Raw genomic sequence first — 23,740 nt, 5'->3', positions numbered from 1 at the left:
GTTGCACCTCCTCCTGACCGCCCGTGGATGCATGGTCACTATGGCCACATGACCACATGGCCAGTTGGACAAATAGTTAGATGACCGTTATTAGCCGCCAACTTTTGCCGGTGTTTTGCGGGCCACTAATTGCCAGGCTCGCATGGGGAATAACCTCCGTTGACCCACTGCGTGCCAATGCAATTTTCATGGATCTCAATTCGCACTTTCGATTCTTACAACTCGGAGTTCAGCATCGATGGCTTAACCTAAGTACTATATAATAGCTTGACGTCGAGGGTCGAAGATAATATCTTAAGTAATATGCACTTTACTAATTTATAGACGGCTTCGCAGTAACTTTAGGATTACATCTATTTTATTAATGTAACTAAAGATACAACTCCTTAAGCTTGTAGAAGATTACTGTTAATTTTAAACGGTAAATTGCAGCATAAGCAAATTATTATAATTTTAATGCTTCAGCATGTATTTTTTAATTTAAGAATCGCTAATCTTGTATGTGTTATGTTTGAACTTTTCGAAAATTGCTCCCCTTCCAAAGTAAAATTTATTAAATAGTAGATAATGTACTTCCGTGTCAGTAATCTTTGAAAATCATTATAAAAGCAAGTACTTAGTAACTTAAATATATATTAAAGATCTTCATTTAGTAGAACTCTTTAAAATCAATTTATTAAGGTCCATTTATTAGATAAGCAATGGCTTTGATCATCAAAAGCAGTTATATCGGTCACATGGATCGCTGCAGGCGAAAGCTGCAACGTTCCTCTGGGGGTGACATCAACATCAGCATTAGCAACAGCGGTAGCATCAGCGGCAGCATCAGCGGCAGCATCAGCGGCAGCATCAGCGGCAGCATCAGCGGCAGCATCAGCGGCAGCATCAGCGGCAGCATCAGCGGCAATCGCATCTTACTGCGGCAACAGCCAGCGACACTGTTAAGTCGGTCGGCGCATCGCTCTTAACCGCAAGGCCGCGCTGTAAACCGATTCAGTTGGGTTTGAGGCGCGCACGCGTACGGACGCCGAGAGAAAAAGCAGCGACTGGGCGAAAGAAAGCAGGCGGAGAAAACAGGAATCGCTGATCGGTGGCAAAGGCAGCAATAGCAGCAGCAGCAGAAGCGGCTGAAGAAGAAGCCGAGCTGATGCCGAATTAGAAATGTTTACCATTTAAGCGACGCCTAATGGAAATACTCTCACGTACCGCTCGCTCTCGGCTCTCTTGAAAACGCGCTCTCCCGCGTTAAAGTGAAAGTTTTCCCCACAAAAGTGGCGAAGGTCCGTTATCTTGGCCGCTGTTCGGGCCAACTCGCAATCAGGCAGTCAGATACACGCGGAGCGTTCAGTCGACCGGACGCATGGTCGCTGATACAAGATACAAGATACACGATATAGATACCCGATACCAGATACTATATATGTGGTGCAGTGTGTTAGTGTTTTGGTGCGAGCAACTGTAAATTCGCAGCTGACCAAAGAAAGTGCGGTCGTCGCAATAAAACCGAATTAAATTTAATCGAAATCGGAATCGGATCCACACAGTTACAACTCAATTCGCGTTCGTCGCCTAAGTCTTTCGTTTAGCGCGCTCCGCTGCCACACTGTTTTCGCACTCACGCCCGATTTTCGGTGCCGATTTCGAAACAAGCAGGGCGCATATCACTATCACAACGAGCTGCCAGGCGGTCTAGGCCAAGAACTCCCCGCAGGTGTCCGGCAGTCCAGCAGCAAACATGTTTAAGTGGGTTACGCCGGCCTCAACGGCGACGTTGTCCCGCTGCACACTGGCAGCAACAACAGCAGCCACAACAACAACAACGGCGATGGCAGCAACGAGAACAGCAACGACAGCGACGAGAACAACAAGACCACAACTACTTTCCATCGCTTTAACAAGTTTAATAATAATAGTCGCATTATTTGTGCCGACAACAAGTGGATTTAGATCAATTGAAACGAATGGCGGTAAGTGACAGACCATTTAGCTCATTGACTTGCCTGCGCAATGATCCATCGATCTGATGAAAGACCGCGTAGAGAAGAAAGTTTAGCACACAATAAAATGTAGAATTAAGGCAAAGAAAATCAATTTGCCAAATTGCAAGCTCATGTCGCTGCAAATCGAATCGTGTCAGTGGCTTCTGCTGCCTCACTTTGGCTCACTTAGCCATCCCAACCCATCCCTCCAACGGGGGCTTTCACTCAATGCGTCGGCCTGGCCAAGTTGACAATGCTCGTGGCAAAAAAAAGCACAAAACTATGCCTTTGTGCCAATAAATGAATCAGAAAAACTTTGGCACAGAAAACTGCGGCTGTAGATGGTGCTCTTCGACTTTCCACACTCCACGCACTTGGCAATTATTTGGTTCGTTTTATGCTACATTACGGCCACAAAGCGGCCACAAAAGACCTCGGAGATGTTAGGCACAGCCGTCGACTTTCCTTGTGACAGTTTATACTGTCTTTCGAGTGTTTAGTGCTGCCTCTCAGCATCCCATTGCCGTTAATCGTCGAGGTCATTTGGCTGATTTAAAAAGTGAAACAAATTTCTAGAGTACCTGGTTATTAGTTCGATTCGGATTCGGATTCGACAACAGCCGGAGCCCATTCAATTCAGATTGAGCCCAAGTGCCGACTAACAAAAGAGTCGAGGTGCAAACTCAATAAAAAGCCAGACACAATCACAATCAAAGGGGGGAAAACAAACCATTCGTGATAATCGGCAGTTGGCAGTACCTCTATGTAGCACGAAAAAAAAGAATAAAACTCTTTTATATGTGAAATTTCACACACCGTTTTCATTTCTTTAAGATCGTTAAAATGGTGAAAACACTCATAAGTACGTTGTTAAGGTATTATGGCTGTAGGGAAAACATTATAAAGCTGAAAGCATATACCCCTATCTATACCTGTTTAATCAATACTTTCCTCAAGTTCAAAGCCCTTACAAAGTGAATCTTTGTTTATACAGCTTACGCTGCAAAATTTGCAGACAGCCTTTACAAGTCCTTTGATACGTTGATACCCTTTCACAAATACCTCTTTTCGAAGTTTGTTGTACCCTTCAAATTAAAAGCGAAAATGAATATTTGCATTTAGATTCAAATAAAAGGCTGTGTAAGACTCTTTGGGCATTTAAAAATGTATACAAAGTTTGGGTACCAAGCATATTTACTTTTCTAATCCGTCAGTCGACCGAAGTTAGGTCCCACAACAATAATGACTTCTTGGGTTGCGGGTTGCAGTGGCTTTTCTTCGAGGCGTTTTCCCAACGATTCTCTTTGTTCCTCTGCCCGACTCTTCCGACTCAGCTTGCCCCATCCGAAAGGTTTGGGAAAACCTAGGGAAACCCATGAGGAGTAAATCAATACTTCCGCTGGCCAGCCAGCAATCGCAGAACTGTGCTGCGTCAGCGAGGTGGAAGTCGGCAAATGCCAATCATCGGCCACATACACACCTGATCATTAGTACGAAACACGTAAAACAATTTTCAATTTCTATTCAGGCGCGTTGTTTGCATAGAAAGAAAACCAGGAAAGCAGTTCAGGAAAAACGCGTGCGAAATGAAAATGTCTTGGCCAGTGGCCGTGGTAGTTGAGTGCAGCCCAGCAACCAAACCAAACCAAACCACAGCACACCAAACCACACCACACCACACCGATTCTGATGGAAGCGTGTGCCAGTTTGCGGTGCGGCTTTCTTGTCGCTGTCAGCCGCTGCAGTCGTGGTTTTAGCCATGGCCAAGAGCGCCGCTGCACTTGTCGACACCGCCTGCAGTTGACTTGCGGTAATTTGAGCCTCGGCCTGCGGGAAGGAAGCTTGGACTTGCAGCTGTAACCCCTGCTGCCGCTGACTGATGGACAGTGTTCGATGGCCGACGTTCGACAGCGATGTAATTTCAAGATCACGTTTTTACCGCTGTCCGATCATCGACTTGGTCAATTGTTGCTCCACATAGATCTCGGCTGCTCGCCAGCTTGATCGCTCTCGGCAGTTGGCTACTTAAAAATCAATTCATAACTCTTTTCTTCTCGTTTGGCTAATTTTCGGGCCAAGATTCTCGGTCTATGCAAATTACGAATACCAATTCCACATATTTTCGACTTCTGCCCTCCGCCACATGCAATTAATGTGAAAGCGACATTTGACTTTCTTCTGGGCCGCCGAGTGGGCTGAAACCATTTTCCCACAGCCATTTTACACTTCATAAACTTAACGCAATCGCATTAAAACTGTGACAGATCATGAACATCGAGTGCGGGGAGCATTTCACCTGGGCCGAGTATGGATTGCACTTCCTAACGCCGAGCACCCGAGTGAAACTACAGTAGAACCTCTCATGCGAGCTAAATGATGTGAAATCAGGAATAGTCTGGGTTAAAAATATTATGCCTTTTCAACATACAGATACATAAACATATTTTGACAACAAATTGATGTGTTATTAATTATTTAGACAAATGTTATAAGCATATGAATATCATGAGATTAAAAGAGTACCCACGTACTACTAAAGATTAAAAAGTTATCAACAATAAATAAACATAAAAGAATCTTAGGAACGTTTTTTACCATAGAACTTCCATCAATTAGACATGTAAAATACATGGAGCGAATATGTTGATCAGTATTTAGTTCGAGTAACAAAGCCAGCAACAACTACTCGGTTCGACTTACAGATGTACGACTGTATCGGATGTGAATGGAGTTGGAAACAGTAGCTACTCAATTGTAGTGACTTTGTGGTACTCACACGCATTTGTAGTAAGATGGCTTATCTTTCAAGCTCATCGGCATTGTTTCGAGTGCTACTGGTCGGTATCGATGGCTGTGCCGAGTAGTTACCAGTTATCGGGCTGTCAACGCGGCTCAAACCGAAAGAGCCGAGTTATGGGATGCGCCGTCTAACAGGAAATAGACGGCGAACTTCGAATTTGTTTTGACATGTTTGGCGGTGAAAGTGAAATGCTCCTCTCTGCGCTGGCTTCCGCTGCATGACAGCACAGATTCTTCGCTGGTTGGCTTTTCGCATGGAAATCGACGGCAGCGAAACGCATTAAAGTTTGGCCCGATCTCTGTGCATCCATAAAAAGGCTGGAAGATTCTGCGGCTTCTCCGTATCCGAAGACATTGTCGTCTGTTGGGTATCGATGGGAATTCGAATGGGAATCGGGTCTTTTGCCAAAAATGATGTCATTTATTGCGGCCAAGCAACTTTCACTGAGCATTCACACTGCCTCTTTGCAGCAGCTCATCGCATTTAAAATGATTCGCAAACAAATTGGATGGCAAAAGGCTTCGATCGGTGGCAATTCATCCTAGCCGCACATCTTTTGTCACCCACAAATCGTTCAATAAATTTCCCATTGTGCACAATTTTCACCAAATTGAATCTTTTCCGGCCATCCATTGTTCGGGCCGAACAATCAGGGGCCAGAGCACCATGACCTGGCAAAACTGACCATCAAATAAAATAATAATAGTAACAGAAACAGTAACAGTAACGCAAACAACACAAAGTCGTGCGCACACATGTAACAGTGGCGAATGAAACCGCCTCTAAATGATTCCAGCTGGGCTGCCACCCAGAAAATAGTATCTCCTCTTGCAAAACGCTGCTGAACCTACCACTTGGAACCTGTTCCAGCTGAATCGGACTAAGCTGAGCTGGCCGCGTGGTTGACACCGTGTGATTACCGTTCTTATTACGGCCAACAGCGCTGCCCACGTGAGGAGCACCCAAGTTATGCCACCGGGAAATGGGAAGTACTACCCACAAAACCCAGCCAAGAAACCATTTTTATTTGTGGTCTTGCGGCTGCTTAACTGACCACATTTGACCGCTTGGCTAAGCAAACAAATTGGTCAGTTTATGGAATCAAACCGCAAAGACATTAGAACTTTATTTAAACTTAAATGTCTGATTAAAATAGCACAATTAATAATAATAAATTAATCTAATTTTAAAGAGCTGCAAATGTAGGACATCTTGTCTGCTTGGAAAGCAGAGTGTAGTTAAGGTGTTGCTCATCTCTGTGGAGGGTTGACTTGAATATTTCTGGTTTGGCCAGTGGAAATTACGGCTGCCATTTGAATTGCATGCGTAAAATTCGTACCTACACCTGCGGCCAGCGCACTAGTGCCAGTGGAGACAGACAGCTTGGCACTGGCACGGGCACATTCACTGTTAGCTTACCGGTCTTTTTGGTCGCCCGTCGCCGCAATTTTATCTGGGTCACTGTTACAATTTACGCCGCTGCGACGGACGAGGAACCATGGCCACGAAGTGGTCAGTGGACATTGGGAATGGCAGTCGGATTGGGAATGGGAATGAGATGCTGCGATGCTGTGTCCGATTCGCCACGGCGACACTCGAGCAGATCGGAGCAAATCGATGGAAATTGTAGACGCGCCGAGATCGCAGCGACTTTCAAATCCAATTTTATGTAATTCAAGGTGGCTCCCAAGCTCGGGAGTTCGCGTGCAAATCGGTTATAGCCGGGCCTAGTTATATAGCGCACGCCACAGTCCAATTCGCAGAGAGCGTAGTAGAGCATGCAGCGGGTTATGTTTATGCTGATCCAAGCCCATACCCCACACCCCAGCAATTCAATTACAATGCGATTAATGGGTGTGTTCGGTTGCGGATCGGCAGCCATGTGGAGTGGGATCGCATCGGTTGGCCAAATGGCTGTTTAGGCCCACAAAGTCCAGAAAGGTCAAGACTGGCAAGGAAACTTTCCATTTCTCTCACGCAAGGCGGGAAACCAAAGCTTCTTGCGTGATGACATCGCGGAAAGATATCTCTACCGACGCACAGCCGCACGGAAAGCCCATTAAAATGAATAAAAAGCAAAATAACTAAAAGCATAAACCCAGAGGCAAAAAGATGGCACAAACCTCTGGTAAACTGCACTCGCCACTCTCGCTTCCACCAACCAAAGTCATAATTAGTAGCCCAAATGAAGCGACTCATGGGGAGTAAACTGTTTTTCTTCGCTTTTGTCTATGAAAAGTGAAATTAGCTTGGGATGAATGAAAAGATGTTTTATGCTAATTCCATGAAAAGTGACATTGGTTATTTTTTCCTCTTCGTCGCCCTCATCCGCTGGCCATCGGATGGAGCTTTTCTGCGGCCAATAAATAGCTTGGGAATTTTTGTCTGTCGATAGTAGGAGTTTCTCTAATTAATTGTACCATGGAAATCACTGGGGGATAGATATTGCATTTTAAATCTTTTATGAAGTTGAAAGGCATACATCGTTGACTTATTTATTTAGTCAGTATCCCAAACTCCATAAATCCACAAGAAGAGAAGAATCTCGATTTGGGAATTTTTATCTCAAAATCTGGCCAAGATCGAATCAAGCTCAACATACTCAGATCGAGATCGAATCATTCTCAGATTGCAAATGACTTTGCTCTCATTTTTCTCTCTATCTCATTTTTTCAGCCTTCGCCTCGTCCCTCTTCCACAATTTTAAACCGATACAGCTTCCGTCTAAAAATATAAACATTGAGATCGTTTTCGTCCCGAAATCCAGGTTTCTTCAGATGAGAATGCACAACTGATCTCGGTTTTTTTCGTTCTCAATTTTTCTGAGTGTATATGCTTTATGGTAGTTATTTCTGATCACCACCTTTTAAGGAACTCTAACTTTGAACTTGATAACCACATTCTTTTCGTTCGAATCCGCGATTTCACTTGACTGGCATTGTCAGCGATCGGTTAATAACTTGTGCCAATTCGAATCAGGAATACTTAACACTTTCACATCGCAATTAGAGCAAGATTCGTTGAATGCAAAACTGGCCAAGATGCGAGATGCCCCAATCCCAGAGTGATCTGTGTGCACGATACACGTGGGGATGCATGTTGGGGCAAGAAAGTTGTTATATTATTTTTTAACTTTTTGCAGTCTTGGGCTAATTGATCGATAATAATTTTCCATTTACCGTTAAAGCGCCCCGTTTGTTTACATTCTTCGGACTCCGGCACGTCGAACGGTCGGTGGTCAGTCGGAGATCGGGCATGAAAACAAGTTCTGCGAAATCTCGGAGCAGCGATATGCCAAGCAGAGCAGCTCTCTTCTGCCGATCTTGGCCAGCATCAGCATCGGCATCATACTCATGATTTAATTAATTTCCATTCCGCGGCTTGCGCATAAATTTCACTGCACGGAACGATAACTGTTCCGTTGGCCAAAAGCAAGAACATATATAGTGTGTCTATATATATATAGTGCCCCAAGGGCCAAGTGACACACTGCCGTGCATGGGGCATGCCTCAGAATTCGGCTATGGGACCAATTTTCTCGGATGATTAATGGCATTGCCAGCGACTTTTTCGGCGGTGAAGCAAACTTGTTATCTCATTTTGCAGCTGCTTCCCGTTCGTATTTTCCGATCTTGGTCCCCCTTCTGATAAGCACCGAAAAATGTCTTAAAGCGGCGCGAATTTATTCAGGCGTTTGACACACTTTCGTTCGCCTTCGTGTCTGTGTGTGTGTGTGGATTCGGTGATGTAGCTCAGGTGTTTCTCAGGAGCGATGCTGTAACCTATTTTGCATGCGCCACACGAAACGCCTGCGATTATGGTGCATCGACTCGAATTTCTCGATCCGCCAATTAGGGTCAGAGGATTGGTAGAACACAATCCGGCATCTCAATGTGGCATGCGGCAGGTGCGGGAGATTTGTTTATTGATTTACATACTTACTGATTCGAAGCCTCACAGGTGTTGGCTGAACAAGGGTCTATGTAAAACGATTAACACGCTTCCATGTACAGTGGAACCTAGCTACCAAAACGTGCCCTTGAAAAATTCAAAGGGATACAAAAAATAAAGATGTGGTGTTTAGATTTCGGTGCTTACGGTTTAGATATTCAATGCTAAGGCAGTTTAGCTAAATATCATTCAACATACTGAATAAATTAATGTTAGTTTCTCAGATTTCTTAACAACAAATATATATACCACTGTAAAAGCGTGATTTTACAGCATATAGTTAGAGGGTAACTTTCAAACTGCATAATCATGTAGTACAGCAGTCAATTTGCTCGGCCCAGATCAAATAAACTATGTTAAACTGCATAATTATCCCTGGTTGGTCGTGCTGCCTGGCAAACTTCATTAAGTCAGCCCCGGGTCGGTAATTAATTCATTGACTCCGCAACTCGAGATTGAAGTCTCGTGGCTCTGTTAGCTCTGTTAGCTGGAGTTGGTTGCGAGCATAGGGCCCCTGTAAAAGCCGTTCTTCTGTTAATCGGCTCTTTCTTCAGCCGCCTGCGGCTTTTCTCACGTCTCTTCGGAGACTCTCTTTCGCTCGCTGTTTGCGTTCGTCTTTAACAATTTGCGGAAGAATACTTAAGAGCTCTTGAGTGTCTAATCGTAAAAATGCGAAATGTCTGCAAATAAAGCCGCAAACGAATTATTATTATTATTTTATTAGAAGAAGCGAAGAAGAGACGAAGTCGCTTTGTAGAGATGAATGGCCAGCCAGAGCGAAAATAGAGAAAAGCGTCTGCAGAAACACTATCACTTTTACCCAATTATGTAGTATGTACGCAGATATTTTGACTGCTATTCTAATGGCGGCTTTTGCACTACATTTCACTACTTTTTCTCTTCTTTTTGAGCAATACACTTGACTTCGCTTTACTTTCACTGGCGCTACGTGTCCGGCATAATTTCGATCGGCTTGAGTCATGATTGCCTCCATTTCAGGCCATTCCCTGCAATTTCGGTTTCGTTACCTTCTGATTTTCATTTAATTAGCGACGAACTAATTGCCCACTAAGCCTCCGAATCTAGTTCGCCGGCCGTGTTTGCACTGGGCCCATGTTCCTATGCTCCAATTTCACGACCAAACATTGACACAGTCGGCAATGTGGATTGGGGCCACCAGTGGAACGCCAGTGGAGCACCAACGGAGCAAGCGGAGCGTCTGCGAGGTGTTAATTTGTCAGCATAAACCCGTCAGCAGTCGGCGGGCACTGCTTTCCCACTTCTGGTTTAATTGCTGCCAAAATCAATTTGATTCCATCGAGAGCTGTGTGCATTTCATGCTCGGCTTTAAGCGTTTTTTTGGATACTTTACACACTCAATTTAGGGTTAAATTCAATTAAATATTTTATTCTTTCCAAAAAAAACAGCACTATATTAACCAATAGTAAAGTCATTTTCAGTTTAAAAATATTCTGTATTAAAAATATTCGTTTAAAAGTGTTAATTGTGATGTTTTAACGATTATTGCATTTGCCGGTAAAACCAAAACTAATAAATTCTAAACGGCAGTTATAAAACTTAAACCAAACGGAAAAAATATTGATGATAGGGAGGGAGGCTTCTCATTAATCTTTCGTAATAGTTGATATGTGCATTTATTAGATAGTTTTTCCAAGGCTGCCGAAAGCGTCTGAAGACCACAAGTTAGCCCGAGCTAACCTTTCTCCATTTTCTTCAACTGAAAAGGCATTTGGCAAATGAGGTGGAAATGCTCTCAAGAGCATTGCCCACACCTGGGCCGCAGATGAACCTTGACATCCGAGTGGCTGGTATGAGCCTGAGCACTTGGGCTTGCCAGCCAGGGCCACTTTCACTTGGTGGTCTCGGAGTGGTTTTCGGTGGGTTCAGTGCCCAGAGAACAGGGAAAATATGGCGACTGTTAATTGAGTTTATATACCTTATAGTCTAGGTTTTGTGTGGCGGCTGCTGTTTATGTTTGCCCAAGGCTGTTTGTCACAATTAGCACTGAAAAGAGCCATTATTATAGATGTGCCCGCACGGCGTTGTCACTTTCATTTAAGGAATTTCCCACATTTTCACTACCCCCTCCACTTATAATCCAATCACCTACAGTTGAGCCAAGAAGAGATGCCCGAATGAAATGTTAATTAAGCTTTGGCCGAGGGGAATTTGACAGTTGGCTTTGTGGTTATTATTGGCAAGAGAAATCTGTTTGAAAATCTGGGTAATTTGAAATCGAATCCCTAATTGGGGAAACTCATTGAGCCCGCTTCAAGGAATATTCAAGCATGCAAAGAAGGCTTGTCACGAGCAAGTGAGCCGTTGAATTCATTTACTAATTTTAATAAATTGTAATTATAATTTTCTCATTTATGAATAATTTTCTAATGACTATCTCTTTTTCTGCCACTTTAACAGGTGGTCGCAAGCTCTTTGGGGGCTATCGCATCACACCGAAGCACTGCCGTGCCACCAATACGCTGCCCAGCTCGGATCCACGGGCCAATGGACCCACCATCTGCATGTTTAACCACGAGTGCGCCCAGCGGGGTGGCGAGGTGGTGGGCGCCTGCATGGACGGCTTCCTCTTCGGCGCCTGCTGCCAGATACCGCCCACCCACGAGTTGGCCAGCACGCTGATTAACGAGGCGCAGAACGCCTACTTCCAGCAGCACCAGCAGCAGACGAAGCTTCAGCAGTCAGCAGCCCAATCCTCGTTCGAAAGCTACGGCGAGCAGCAGCAGTCACTGAGCGAGGAGCAGGTGGCACAGCAGCCGTCGCAGAACATCTACGATCAGCAAAACCTGGACAAGGTCTACCAGCAACTGGGCAGCAGCAGTAGCATCAGTCCACCCAGCGGCGCCTACGGCGATGAGCCGCAGCAGCAGGAGTATCAGTCGGAGTCGGAGCAACCCATAAGAGATGAGAATGCGTATCCTACCAGCAGTTCATCCACCGAGGCCACTCAGTCGCAGTCCTCCTCCGCCAGTGTGGAATTCGAGCAGGAGCCATCCCAACTAGCAGATGTCTCCAACGATCAGACCACTCAGAAGATCAACAAGCAGCCCATCCAGCCACCCAACTTCCACGTCCACAAGCACTCCGTGACCATCAACTCACCCTCTTCGCCTCCTCAAAACGATGACTTCGTGATGCAGGTGCTAAGCACCTTGCCACCCGAGCATGCGGATGACCATCATATTGTCTTTACCACCGAGGTGCCCACCAAGATTGCCAGTGGCTTGCAGGATCAAACGAGCTCTGAGTCCAACTCCTTCGAAGAGGTGTCTTCGACGCCAGCAGCCACCCAAAAACCGAAAACCAAGCCAACTCAAAAGCCCACTCAAAAGCCCACTCAGAAGGCCACGCAGAAGCCCACTCCAAAACCCACACAGAACGCCAAGCCGAAACCAGTTCCCCAACTGGCGGAGAGCATGAAGCGACCCATCCAGCAGAAGCCACAGCAGGTGACGAAACCTAAGCCAAGCCCTAAGCCTGCCCAGTCCACGAACAACCACCACCACAACCACTTGATCCTGGACGGTGGCGAGTTCACGCACAGTGACATCACCCACCCCGGAGCAGATGCCGATCTCGTGGAGGATCTGCAATTCTCCACTGGCTATGGCCCCCACCCTGTGTACGCTGAACCACCGAAACAGCAACAGCAACCTGCGGAGCAGAGCTACATCTCCTCCAGCACTAGTGCCAAACGTCCAACGAATGGTCATAATAGTCCCACCACTGTTTCCTCGATTACCACCCACGTAGACTCTATCGAGTCTATCATCCTGCAGCTAAACAATACCAGTCATGGTCCAAGTTATAATGTTGTGAGCCAGCAGACCCCATCATATGGATATCCAGGAGCAGCAGTGGTTCAGACTGAGCCAGCAACCCAAAATCCAACCTTCTACCAGGAGAACGAGTCGGAGAAGGTCCAGGAGTCGGACTCGCAGTCTGATTACGGTTACACCACCACAGTGAACTACGAGTCTTTCTACGACAAGGTTTCAGATGAGCAGGATGCCTCCGCTGCTGTCAGTCAGTCTGCTGAGATGCCCACCGCACGTCCTGGTTACGGAGAAGATGTTTCCGCTGTGCTGGAGGACCACACTATGCCGGCCAATGGTTACCACGATGCTGAGGCTCCAGTTGCTCCACAGACTTCGGAGTTCAACAAGATGCCTGTGATGGGCATTGCCTATCCAGTGGATATGTCCTATATGGAGGAGGAGGGAAATCTTCCGGCCACTGCATCTGGTTATGGCCAGATGAGCAGTGACTCCTACGAAGCGAGCACTGAATCCACCTACCAGAAGCTGTCAACGGTCCAAACGGAAGAGCCGCAGCCACTGCCAACATACGTGCGTCCCACAACCAATGCCAACAAGCAGAATCGCCCAGTGGCCTCTTATATCGGAATGGTGACAATGCAACACTATAACCCGCAGCCCGGAAATGGTGACTACCAGGCTCAAGTTCCGCCCGAAGTATCCGTATCCTCGCACACCACCAAAGTCCAGGAGCAGATGGATGAGACCTCGAATGGCTATCAGCAATCGGAGACCACTTCTGGCTATGTTTCGCCACCAACTGCTGTACCTGCGCCAGCACAGCGGCCTCAGTATGACGCTGTCCAGGGTGATGCCTCCTCGGAGCGACCGGTCCTGGTGACGGCCAGTGCCAGGCCCCGTCCCAAGCCCAGCACCAAGCGACCTGCCGTGAAGAGGCCCATCAGCGGCGAGAGCACCAAGAAGAAACCCCAGCCACAGCCAATTGCCGGTGCCTACAACCAAGAGAAGATTAGCGAGCATAGCACCAGAAAGCCCGTGTCCAGTGGATATGATAAGGTGCCCGAGTCGCCCATCACACACATTCAGATTAAGAAGCCATCGGCAACTCATCACAAGGAACAAGAGCAAACTGGATACCCCAGACCTGCCAGCCCTGCGGGATACGAACAGACAACTGCCGCAGCTCCTGCGTCAGCTGCTCCTTCTCTCAACTACGACAAGCCGGATGCTCCACCCAGCCAGTACGACCAGCCCTCGGCTCCATCCGCCAGTTACGACCAGGTGGCGCCGATGCCGTCTCTCAACTACAACGAGCAGCATGCTAGTTCACCAGGAAGGAAGCCGTCAACGGCCAAGCCCATTTCCACCAGCTATGTTACCGGGCCGAGTACCCCACGACCCCCAGCCACCGTTGATTACCACTATGACAATGTGCCACCACTGTTCATGGCGGACGACAAGCTGGATGCCTTCATCCAGAGCACGGCGGAGAACATTGTCGGATCGACCCCGGGCAACTATCAGCCACCGCTGGTGGCTACCGCATCGACGCCCGCTTACGCCCACAGACCAACCAGCAGTGGTAGCTATGGCCATAAGAAGCCTGGCTTCGTGCAGATCAATGGAACACCCAAGCCTCCCAGACCGACGGTGCTCATTACGCCCAAGCCCACTGCCATAAATCTTGTGACCTACAGCTCTTTGAGCGACGATAGCAACAAGCTGGCCTCCAGCACAAGTTCCTATGTGAGCGGAAGACCAGGAGTACAGGGAGTAAGTTCTAACGACTTCGAGGATCCTGGATACTTTGGCAGTAGCCCCGTCCATGTGGCATTCACGCAATCCACCACAGAGGCCGTCTACGCAGTGCCCTCCGATGACAAACCAGCATTCCCAGGATACTTCGGACCGACTCCCTCGTATCCCGCCTTCTCAGTTCCCGGCGAGAAAGTGGGCCAGAATGTGATGGAGGAGACCTACACGTCGCCCAATGATTTCGTCAACTTCCCGCCGGTGAGGAACCCCAATCTGAATATGTCAGCTGCCTCAAGCGCAGTGACCAGCGATCTCGACCTCTCTACCCCCGCCTTTGTGGAGGATGTGGTGCTCAAGGACAAGATGCACACCCTGGTTCACAAATTGGTAGCCTCGCTGCAGGGTAACTTTGAGGCCCTAGCCGATATGATCGAAGAGCCGGGAAGCAACAAGACCGTGGCCACCTATCAAGCCGGAGCAGGTGGAACAGCCAAGCCTGTGAGAGTAGTAACCACACGGAAACCTGTGAGGACAGCCACCACAACCAGGCCGAAGGTAACCACAAAGAAACCAGTCACCCGGGTCACGACAAAGGCTCCCAACAAGAAGACCTCCGCTGTCAGCACAACCACTCGCAAGCCCGCGACGCGTCGCACCACCGTTGCCGCCAAGGTAACCACCACCACCCGGAGACCGGCGACCAAGAAGCCAACTCGCCGGGTAAGCAGCACCGTGAAGACCACGACCGTTAGTTCGGCCAGACCGGCGGACGACGAGATCGTGGACGAGGAGGACGAAGAGGACGTTAACCCGAATCCCAGCGACAACGAGATTGACCAGGGAGCTACTTTGAGCTCGTACGGAGGAGGCAACGGTCGGAAGATTCGTAAGTGTGGACTGAATGTAGCATGGACTAGCATGGACCCGAAACAACTGTCTTTCTCTCTCTATTTCTTGTTCTCTCACCTGCCCTTCTCCTGTTCCTAACCGCTCACGCATCTAACCCACCGCACCCTCAATCCTAATCATCCATTGCATTTCCGACTCATCCAAAAATATAGCACGTCGCAAGCACAAGCGGCGTAATCAGAAGACCACCTAGACCATTCCCCATAAAGAAACCCCCTCCTAGTTCTAGTGCCCCTTTTCCACTCCCCCTCCACTCAATTGTCCCACCAGTTCTATGCTTCCCCAACTCTCAGACTCGACTTCTCGAACACTCCCCACTCCTAACCTCGCATTTCACTCCCCATCAACAGAGTGCGGTGTGCGGCCCCATGTCAAGTCCGGCCGCATTGTCGGAGGCAAGGGCTCCACCTTCGGCGCCTACCCCTGGCAGGTCCTCGTCCGGGAGTCCACCTGGCTGGGCCTATTCACCAAGAACAAGTGCGGCGGCGTCCTAATCACCAGCCGCTACGTCATCACCGCCGCCCATTGTCAGCCTGGGTAAGCTATTACTCAAACTTATGGTTTAGGTGGGCTTAATTCAGTGATTTCATTTCAATCCTCCGCAGATTCCTGGCCTCTCTGGTGGCTGTTATGGGCGAGTTTGACATTTCCGGCGACCTGGAGAGCAAGCGTTCAGTGACCAAGAATGTTAAGCGCGTCATAGTCCACCGGCAGTACGATCCGGCCACGTTCGAAAATGATCTGGCCCTGCTGGAACTGGACAGTCCAGTGCAATTCGATACCCATATAGGTGAGTGTGCTGGTATAAGTACAACATATCAATGGCGCCCGATCAGGAACCATAAAAATGCTCTTAATTGTTATAAAGCTAAATTAGAAGTTTTAATATGATATATTGTATAATACTTTTTCAGTCACTTTAGTAAAGGCTAATCTATTCCTCTTTTCGCCTACAGTGCCCATTTGCATGCCCAATGATGTGGCGGACTTCACTGGACGCATGGCGACAGTGACGGGATGGGGACGCCTTAAGTACGGAGGTGGAGTGCCCTCCGTTCTCCAGGAGGTGCAGGTAAGCACGCAGCGAACAGAGTGTCCTTTGAATTGCGAACTGACCCGGGGCTAATTTAAATTAGGTGCCGATTATCGAGAACAGCGTTTGCCAGGAGATGTTCCACACCGCTGGACACAACAAGAAGATTCTCACCTCCTTCCTGTGCGCCGGCTATGCCAACGGACAAAAGGACTCCTGCGAGGTGAGCTCGGCGACCTCTTTTCTTTAGAAAGTGTACCCTAATCCGTCTCACTATCCGACAGGGCGACAGTGGCGGTCCGCTGGTGCTGCAACGACCGGATGGACGCTACGAGTTGGCCGGAACCGTTTCCCACGGCATCAAGTGTGCGGCGCCGTATCTGCCAGGTGTCTATATGCGCACCACCTTCTACAAGCCGTGGCTGCGCAGCATAACGGGCGTGAAATAGGTAGTCGCCTCCACAGTTTCCAAGTTTCTCCCCATCCCAGAGATGGCCAGCGCCAACTAGCTGCTGAGGCAGGAGCACCAAGTGTAAATAGAACGTAGAGTTTTAAGAGTCGCGGCTAGGAGCGTGGGAAAATTGGCTCATCCTATGCGACGTCGCATCCTCGGACCCCTTCCTCGAACCCCCTTCATGTTACCATCATTTCATTAGCCTAATTGAAAATCAACTGCAGCACTTCAAACGACATTCGCCGGGAATTCCCAAATTCCGAGTTAGCGACATTTCGCTTGAGAATGTCTGCAGATTCCGTTTTTTTGAGTACGCGTGCCTAACACTTGTAGAGTCTGAATGAGAATTACGCTGATTGCAAACCGTAGGCATAAGACATATTTATTCTAGTTCTAAGCCTATTTATTTGACTATTTATTTATTTATGTGACGTGAGGAAGCGCGGCGATTTGTGCGTTTGATTCAACTAAAAAAATTGTTATCTTCATAGGCAAATTGTTGTTATGTTCAAATGAGAGCGAGAGCAAATGTTTTTAGTTCAATTGAATTTACTAATTTATCGATTTATATTATTAATTCTTTTATCTAAATATGTTAATTGTTAAGTGAACGAACCAATCGAAAAGAGATCGAAATAAACGACATACTTTTTAGTAAAAACAAACAGGGTTCTTTCATTTTGAAACATTTATTTCAAAATTTTCCACAGTAGCTAGACTTAGAAGTAACTAAAGGTGAAACTTGTATGTCTGTATTTTAGCATTGAATGTCAGCTTCACAACACTCAAACAGCAGTGCAATTCCTGACATAAACTGACGCGGTAGCCTTGATGCGAGCTCACTTTCCTTTTTTGAAAATTGCCACTTCCGTCAGTCCTTGCTTTTCCCCATTGGGAATATTGAATGTGGTTGCGCCTGGGAGCTTCTGCTTCAGCTTCTCCAGATGCCAATGCTGCTGCTATACCAAGACTGAAGTCAACACTCTTATACAGAATCCTTTGACACCATCTCTATTATTATATTAAAGGTTCAATCACACAAAATGGTTATGATTTTCCCTATTTATATTTTAATAATTTATGATTTTAAAAAAATTGTTTCCATAATTTGTTATGAGATTAATCTTTATATTTTAGTATAAAGTAGTCCCTGGCCAATAATGTATATTCTTAACTTTGATTCATAGTACTGAGATTAATCTAAACTTTATTTATGTAAAAGCAAGTCCTTGAGCAATACCTTCTATTTTATTTTAAATAAAATCCAAGTTAACTTAAGATATTGTTAACATTCAATTTCGTGCAGCACTAAACATAATTTCCTGAAAAACGAACATAAATTAATTATACAAAGTACACACAAGTGCAACGCTATTTCCACTCCACGTGGCCAAAATCATTTTCAAATCGAACATTCAGAGCGAAGAGTGAGTGGCATGAGCATACAGCTCTCATTATCCTGATGCAAGGAATGTCCTGGAGGGCAGACTCTTTTTATCTCGTTGGGGCAAGCAAATTGCGTGTTTTCCATTTAACAGATTTGCCTGCAGGACAGCCACTCCGAATCAAGGATCCCATTTTGGTAACAAGAGGAGGCTCATTAATTTTGCACCGCTGCCACAAATCACAGTGACGTCATGGCCGAAACACCCGCTGCCACAACTCAAAACACACATACAGGGAGTGGTGGGGGGACTCCATTAAAACTGAATCCTAGGAGCTTTGACTGCGCCACAAACACACTTAATTCATAAAAATCCAACTAAAAGCTTCGTAGCCCAAAAGCTCCATTCCGGCAGCTAGCCGACAGGTGTTGTTTGAGCCAATTCAGACATTCAGTAGCCGACAGGACGCCCAGCCAGCAGGTATGTTGTGCGCCACAAGAACCCCATCCCCGCACCCCGTTCGCGTGCGGCGAAAGTGAAAGTTGACACGTGTATTGGTATAACCAACTCCTTCTTGCCCACGGAAGGGCGCAGGACAACGGTGCACCTGCACTTTAAGTGCATCAGCGGGCGTGTCGCAGTCAACTCCGGCAAATCATGGTCTAATTTCCACCGCCAACCGTTTTTCCGCACTTTAAAGTGGGTCGAGCGCATATGGAATTAGTGGTTGAGTTCAGGCAAAGGCATGGATATGGAACAGGATTTACCATTATACCATAAAAAGGAATGCCATTACCGGCACAGTGTGTTATTTAGAGCTAATTCGGCTGGCATTTGATCCACTCCATTTCAGCCTTTTAATCTGGTTGGGCGTAAAGTGGTGCTTTGATGAGTTTAATTTCTTTCCACTTAATCTTAACTGTATTTCTTTTAATTACGAGGTATAATAAATGTTGATTTATCCCTGTAGATCATGTATATAAGTTTGTCTTCAGCACACTTCATAAATATTATATATTTAACAAAAATGGTGCAAACAGAAGAGAAAACTTTATGATCAGAAACAACGAATCTAAAATTTTTTTGCTCTCATTTGAAATACATTTTCCAAATATTAACTTGTCAGCTATATGAAATAATGTTCCGATCCAGTCCGTTCCGACTTATATAGTGCAATAGAAATACGACGTTCGGAAATGTTTAATGCAGGTTGCTTAAAGTGACGGACATGTCAACTTCATCTTTAGAATATGAATGATTACTTATTCTAACATTTATAGTTCCCGGGATCTCATCTCTCATGAACGGACAGACTGTCAAGCGGACAGACAGACAAATAGACGCAAATATAACTGATTGTATACTTCAAAGGCATATTGTATACCTTTTTTTCCATTCTAAGAAATGCATTAGCCTTTTGAATAAAATACCTTGAATATTTATTGCAATGATCACAGGAAAGAAGCTTATTTGAATGTGCCAAGGGTCGCAGCAAGCATGATTCTGGGAAAAGGTAAAGTTGATGCTCAATTAAGGAACTTTTATCGACTCATCGCCAAAGTGCTTCCAAACTAAAGTCACCTTCCAATCATTGGCAAAGTTTCGTCGAATTTGTAACTGTAGAAGAAATACTAATTGCAAAACTTTCCGGTGGCCCAATGCAATTAGACGTATTTAGCTGCGGATAAAGAGGTCATGTCGCAAGCATGAGCACTTTGGTAAATTAAAGGACGAAAGACACATTCCCTAACGGGTTAAAAAAAAGGACACCCTTTTTGGGCTGAAACTCAATTAGTCAAGATTTGATAACATGCTATGGTTGATTACTGTGCTCGGCAACCAAAAGGTCAAAATGCTTGGCAACAAACCCGCGAACTGGGACGACAGGAACTTTGACGAGCCGCGTCCAGTGAAAGTGTGAGAAAGTAATTATAAAAATGCTTAAGGAGAATCAAAAAGGGACTCCGTGTTGTTTAGTCAAACACACTTGCCTGAACCGAAGGCAGGAACATTAATGAAATTGTACTCCCACAGCGGAAATTTCTGTGACAACCGGAAAATGTTTTGCCTGGCCTTCGGTGAACCCATTGCCTTTCACCCACTAACTTATTAATGGATGAGTGCTAACAACTGTTGCCAATCGACCGTCCAAAGAAGGTCTAAATCAAGCCAAAACTGTCAAAGTCGAACTACAAAGTGCCACCCCAATAAGTAGGCAATTATATATAGCAATCTGGCTCGATTCTATTTTAGGGCCAAAATGATGATATTTCAGTTGAGGGACGAACAGTTGCCACTAAGTGGACTTAGTACGCATAACGTAACCCACATTAGAAGTTATTTAAAAGCTGCTTGAGATTGTAAATTCGTTTGCTAGAAGCTTTTGCATAAATTGCTTTAATTACTTTTCGCAGGGGAAGCCATCACGAAACTGAATACAATTAAGAACATTTTGCAAATGAAAGGAAAATTCACTTTGAGTTTTCGTGTTCGCCCAGGCAGGCTCAACTCCCACATATATTATAATTTCTTTTTTAACTTGCAAATATGCATCTTCTTAAAAATGCGCAGCTTTAATTGAGTTTAATGAAATATTTGAATAAGCTAAGTTTCTCTTTCCTTCAATATATTCTTAAATTTGTTTCCGGTATGCATAATCTATTTTTTCCAAATTTGGTTGATGGCTTATTAAGCTAAAGTGCAAATGTAGGCAATATGCTAAAATGGCATAATTTATTGTATATGAACTGTTGCCCAACGACTTGTAGCCATTCGAATTTATATATGAGCCTTTCATCGGGCAATAAAAATGAAGCCACAAGAGCGAACCAAGTCTGAGAATACATAAATTAAGGCACAGCCGGTAATAACACTAAAAGCAAGCCGACAATTTTAATGAGCCACCCGACGGGGATATTTGCCGGGAAAACGTTAATAGAACCGCTGATGCTATTCCCAGCTGGAAGACAGCGATTTATATGCCCTCACGCTCCACTCGAGCGCATGAACACGGAAGTTTGCTCCTCCCGTAGGGCAGCAATCGACTCCCGGGCAGGCATACGTTTTAATCAAGCGTGTACTCGGTTTCCATTTTCACAGTTCATCGGGAGAAGGCGAGCGGGCTTTTCACTAGTGATGATGTACTAACGTGACCACTATGAACATTTTTCCGAGGTGGGCAGCCATGCTGCTGCTCCTGGGCCTGGCCCACCAGCTGGACCCCTCGCACGCCGCGTCCGCATCCTCGTTCGCATCCGGAAACGCCTGGCAGCGCGCCCTATTTGGCCGGGAGTCGCGCAACCTGATGCACCGCAGAGCCCCGTTTTCCGGCGCCGCTGATTTGGGGCTCGACGAATACCTGGGCCCCTATGGCGCCGCCGAACAGGAGCAGCACCAGCCGCATCCTCCGCCGCAGCAGGTGAGTCTGGGATTGGAACTGTAGTAATACCCTGTAGGGTATCTGGCCACAAAAGATTATTGATGGGCAAAATCTGAAATTGATTGGTTTATCTATCGAAATTTTAAAAGGAAAGCTGAAAATGTTTAGCTAAATTCGATTGGAAAGTGTCTAGTTTTATTTAATTAATCAAATGGATTGCTCACAAAGCATGAAAAAAACAAAACTTTTGTACTTTTTGGTTCAAAAACAATCTTTTAAGCAAACGAATCTAAAATTCAAATAAATTTATGCTCTTAAAAATTGACAATCTTTTAAAAGTGTTTACAACACATAGAAAAAAGATTCTTGCCTGAAGCAGCTAAAGGCAACACCCAAACTCAATAAAAATCGCACCACTCGAACTCATCTGAAAACGCATACGCCTTGTGGGCGTGCCACAAATATCCGAAGGCGTCTGGCGCAGCGTTTTGCAGCAATTCGAAATTGGAACTTGTATGCTTGTATGGTTTTATTGGCCCACTGGATCACTGGTTTCAATCAACGGAAATTTCAGAGTTCGCGCTGAAACTCAAATTAATTAACGCGCAACGAGTGTTAGCGTTATTGATAACCCAACCAACCAACCAACTGCTGCAGCGCTGTAAGGGGATATGGATATAGCGCATACGCACCGTGCGCCCAACAAATGCCACACTAATTGCCACCGCACTCGACCTTCCCCACAGATGCGCCAGCAGACCGAAGTTTACGGAATCGTGGAGCCGCTGATTGAGGACACGCCCTGTGCCGACCGACCCTGCCTCCTCAACGACGATTGCTGTCCTTCCGGAGTTTGCGTCAGCACATACGGCGGTAAGTTGGCCTAATTGCACTTGGTCCACTGTGACCCAACCCACTCACTTACGCTGGAAATAGTTAATGCTTATGTTGCCTTAAAAATAGATTAAATACTTGCTTAAATGTTATAAGAAAATGGGCACCAGACTGAAACTGGGGTTAGGATCTACTTGGCTATCGATCTGGATCAAGAGCATATATGTACATATACTTTAAAAGTTTTGAAGGGTTTCATTCTATCTGCTGTACTATTTTCATAGAAACAAGGATACATTTTCTATAAAAACTCCATCATTTTGTAGAAGGCAAATGCGTATATGTGTTTGGTCGTCAGCGGGATCTGTGCCAGGGACATGCGGACTGTCCGCAGGGCAGCTCCTGCATGCTGGTCCCCCAGGAGGGAGTGTGGCGATGTGAGCCGAGCGTGGAGTCGGGCGGGGCCACGTCGCTGCTGGAGGGCATATTCGGAGCGAAGGAGCGTCAACCGCTTGGCAACGAGTGCAGCAGCAGCAGCGACTGCCAGGTGATCAAGTGAGTCCGAATATCGCTGATTAGCCCAATTGGGGTCTAAATGTCCCACTTTCCAGCGGAATGTGCTGTCAACAGCAGCGTTTGCACCACCGGGCAGCCATCAAGCTGAGCTGTGGCTACTTTCGCGATGCCTTCGACTGTGTGGATATGGTCGGAGCAGAGGTATGATATAGTCCAAAGTCAAAAATACGAATTTCAGTTATATTTTATTCTCGTACAGCGTCGGCGCAACTAATGATCAAAGTTCTCGGGTTGCAGAGCTCAGAAAACCGAAGGAAAGTAGCCAAACAGCAATGGAATCGGATAAATGATTGAGTATGAATTACTTCAATATTGAAACATATCCAGTTGTTAAACGAATAGATATCAAGGTCAAATTGCTATAGCTTAGAGAGAGCATTTGTATTTCTATAATCTGCATATGAATATTTGCTATTACTCAAACGATCTTAGACATCTAGATGTGTTTTTAGTAGAGACTCCAAATATACTGACTGAGGCATTCAATGTTAATAGCAGAAAGAAGTGTATTCCAATGCAGTTTTACCATACTTAAGCAACAATTAAATCGTTTCACGTCTAAATGTAAATCGAATACAATAAAAGCATTAACAAATATCTGCACTTTCACTGGAATTGTTAACGATACTTTCGTATTTATATGAGTTAACGGATTTGTTTTCAGCCCAATTATAAAAATTGAACTCTTAAAAATAAAATATTAAATTGAGTTCTAACAAGTCATGCGACTAATTTTTAGTACAACAAAACCACGACTATACGCACTTACAAAACTAGTGACGAATGCACCTAAACAACATAGAAAACTATTGGTGTGACGAAAGCACCAAGTCTGATGACCCAAAATAAACTTACATATATAATAA

At 45.8% G+C, this 23,740-nt stretch overlaps 2 protein-coding genes across 7 annotated transcripts; both read left to right on the top strand.

Annotated features, from left to right (window-relative positions):
- The first annotated feature begins 1,007 nt into the window (after positions 1 to 1,007).
- On the top strand, positions 1,008 to 17,365 carry LOC6608267 (serine protease filzig). Of its 3 annotated transcripts, none has more exons than XM_032715925.1 (7): positions 1,014 to 1,967; positions 11,171 to 15,190; positions 15,564 to 15,750; positions 15,819 to 16,003; positions 16,170 to 16,285; positions 16,350 to 16,469; positions 16,531 to 17,365. In XM_032715925.1, the coding sequence occupies exons 1-7, from the start codon at positions 1,736 to 1,738 to the stop codon at positions 16,693 to 16,695; spliced, it is 5,025 nt and encodes a 1,674-aa protein (XP_032571816.1). In that variant the 5' UTR covers positions 1,014 to 1,735; the 3' UTR covers positions 16,696 to 17,365. The 3 variants fall into 3 exon arrangements, with proteins under 3 accessions (XP_032571817.1, XP_032571816.1, XP_032571818.1); XM_032715927.1 differs by having other exon boundaries at positions 15,507 to 15,750; XM_032715926.1 differs by lacking the exons at positions 15,564 to 15,750; positions 15,819 to 16,003; positions 16,170 to 16,285; positions 16,350 to 16,469; positions 16,531 to 17,365 and adding an exon at positions 15,366 to 15,487 and having other exon boundaries at positions 1,008 to 1,967.
- Positions 17,366 to 18,489: 1,124 nt separating this feature from the next.
- Positions 18,490 to 23,496, top strand: LOC6608266 (ITG-like peptide). Of its 4 annotated transcripts, XM_002032974.2 has the most exons (6): positions 18,493 to 18,565; positions 21,185 to 21,503; positions 22,211 to 22,337; positions 22,625 to 22,853; positions 22,910 to 23,015; positions 23,074 to 23,496. In XM_002032974.2, exons 2-6 carry the CDS (start codon positions 21,243 to 21,245, stop codon positions 23,086 to 23,088), a joined length of 738 nt encoding a protein of 245 aa, XP_002033010.1. In that variant the 5' UTR covers positions 18,493 to 18,565; positions 21,185 to 21,242; the 3' UTR covers positions 23,089 to 23,496. The 4 variants fall into 4 exon arrangements, 3 of the variants coding, with proteins under 3 accessions (XP_032571827.1, XP_002033010.1, XP_032571826.1); XR_004361451.1 differs by lacking the exons at positions 22,910 to 23,015; positions 23,074 to 23,496 and adding an exon at positions 22,428 to 22,523 and having other exon boundaries at positions 18,490 to 18,565; positions 22,583 to 22,673; XM_032715935.1 differs by lacking the exon at positions 18,493 to 18,565 and having other exon boundaries at positions 21,411 to 21,503; positions 21,804 to 22,337.
- Positions 23,497 to 23,740: the final 244 nt, after the last annotated feature.

This window comes from Drosophila sechellia, chromosome 2R (assembly GCF_004382195.2).
Source record: "Drosophila sechellia strain sech25 chromosome 2R, ASM438219v1, whole genome shotgun sequence".
Taxonomy (NCBI): Eukaryota; Metazoa; Arthropoda; class Insecta; order Diptera; family Drosophilidae; genus Drosophila; species Drosophila sechellia.
The sequence above is the reverse complement of the archived record's forward strand: the minus strand, read 5'-3'. Positions and strand labels throughout refer to the sequence as shown.

What these genes read in the sequence shown, in the direction of transcription:
- LOC6608267 (XM_032715927.1), top strand. Translation starts at nt 1,736, where the DNA reads ATGTTTAAGTGGGTTACGCCGGCCTCAACGGCGACGTTGTCCCGCTGC. An exon ending in ATCAATTGAAACGAATGGCG is followed by an intron (nt 1,968 to 11,170) that starts GTAAGTGACAGA and finishes CCACTTTAACAG; the next exon opens with GTGGTCGCAAGCTCTTTGGG. An exon ending in GACAAAAGGACTCCTGCGAG is followed by an intron (nt 16,470 to 16,530) that starts GTGAGCTCGGCG and finishes ACTATCCGACAG; the next exon opens with GGCGACAGTGGCGGTCCGCT.
- LOC6608266 (XM_002032974.2), top strand. Translation starts at nt 21,243, where the DNA reads ATGAACATTTTTCCGAGGTGGGCAGCCATGCTGCTGCTCCTGGGCCTG. An exon ending in CGCATCCTCCGCCGCAGCAG is followed by an intron (nt 21,504 to 22,210) that starts GTGAGTCTGGGA and finishes CCTTCCCCACAG; the next exon opens with ATGCGCCAGCAGACCGAAGT. An exon ending in TTGCGTCAGCACATACGGCG is followed by an intron (nt 22,338 to 22,624) that starts GTAAGTTGGCCT and finishes ATCATTTTGTAG; the next exon opens with AAGGCAAATGCGTATATGTG.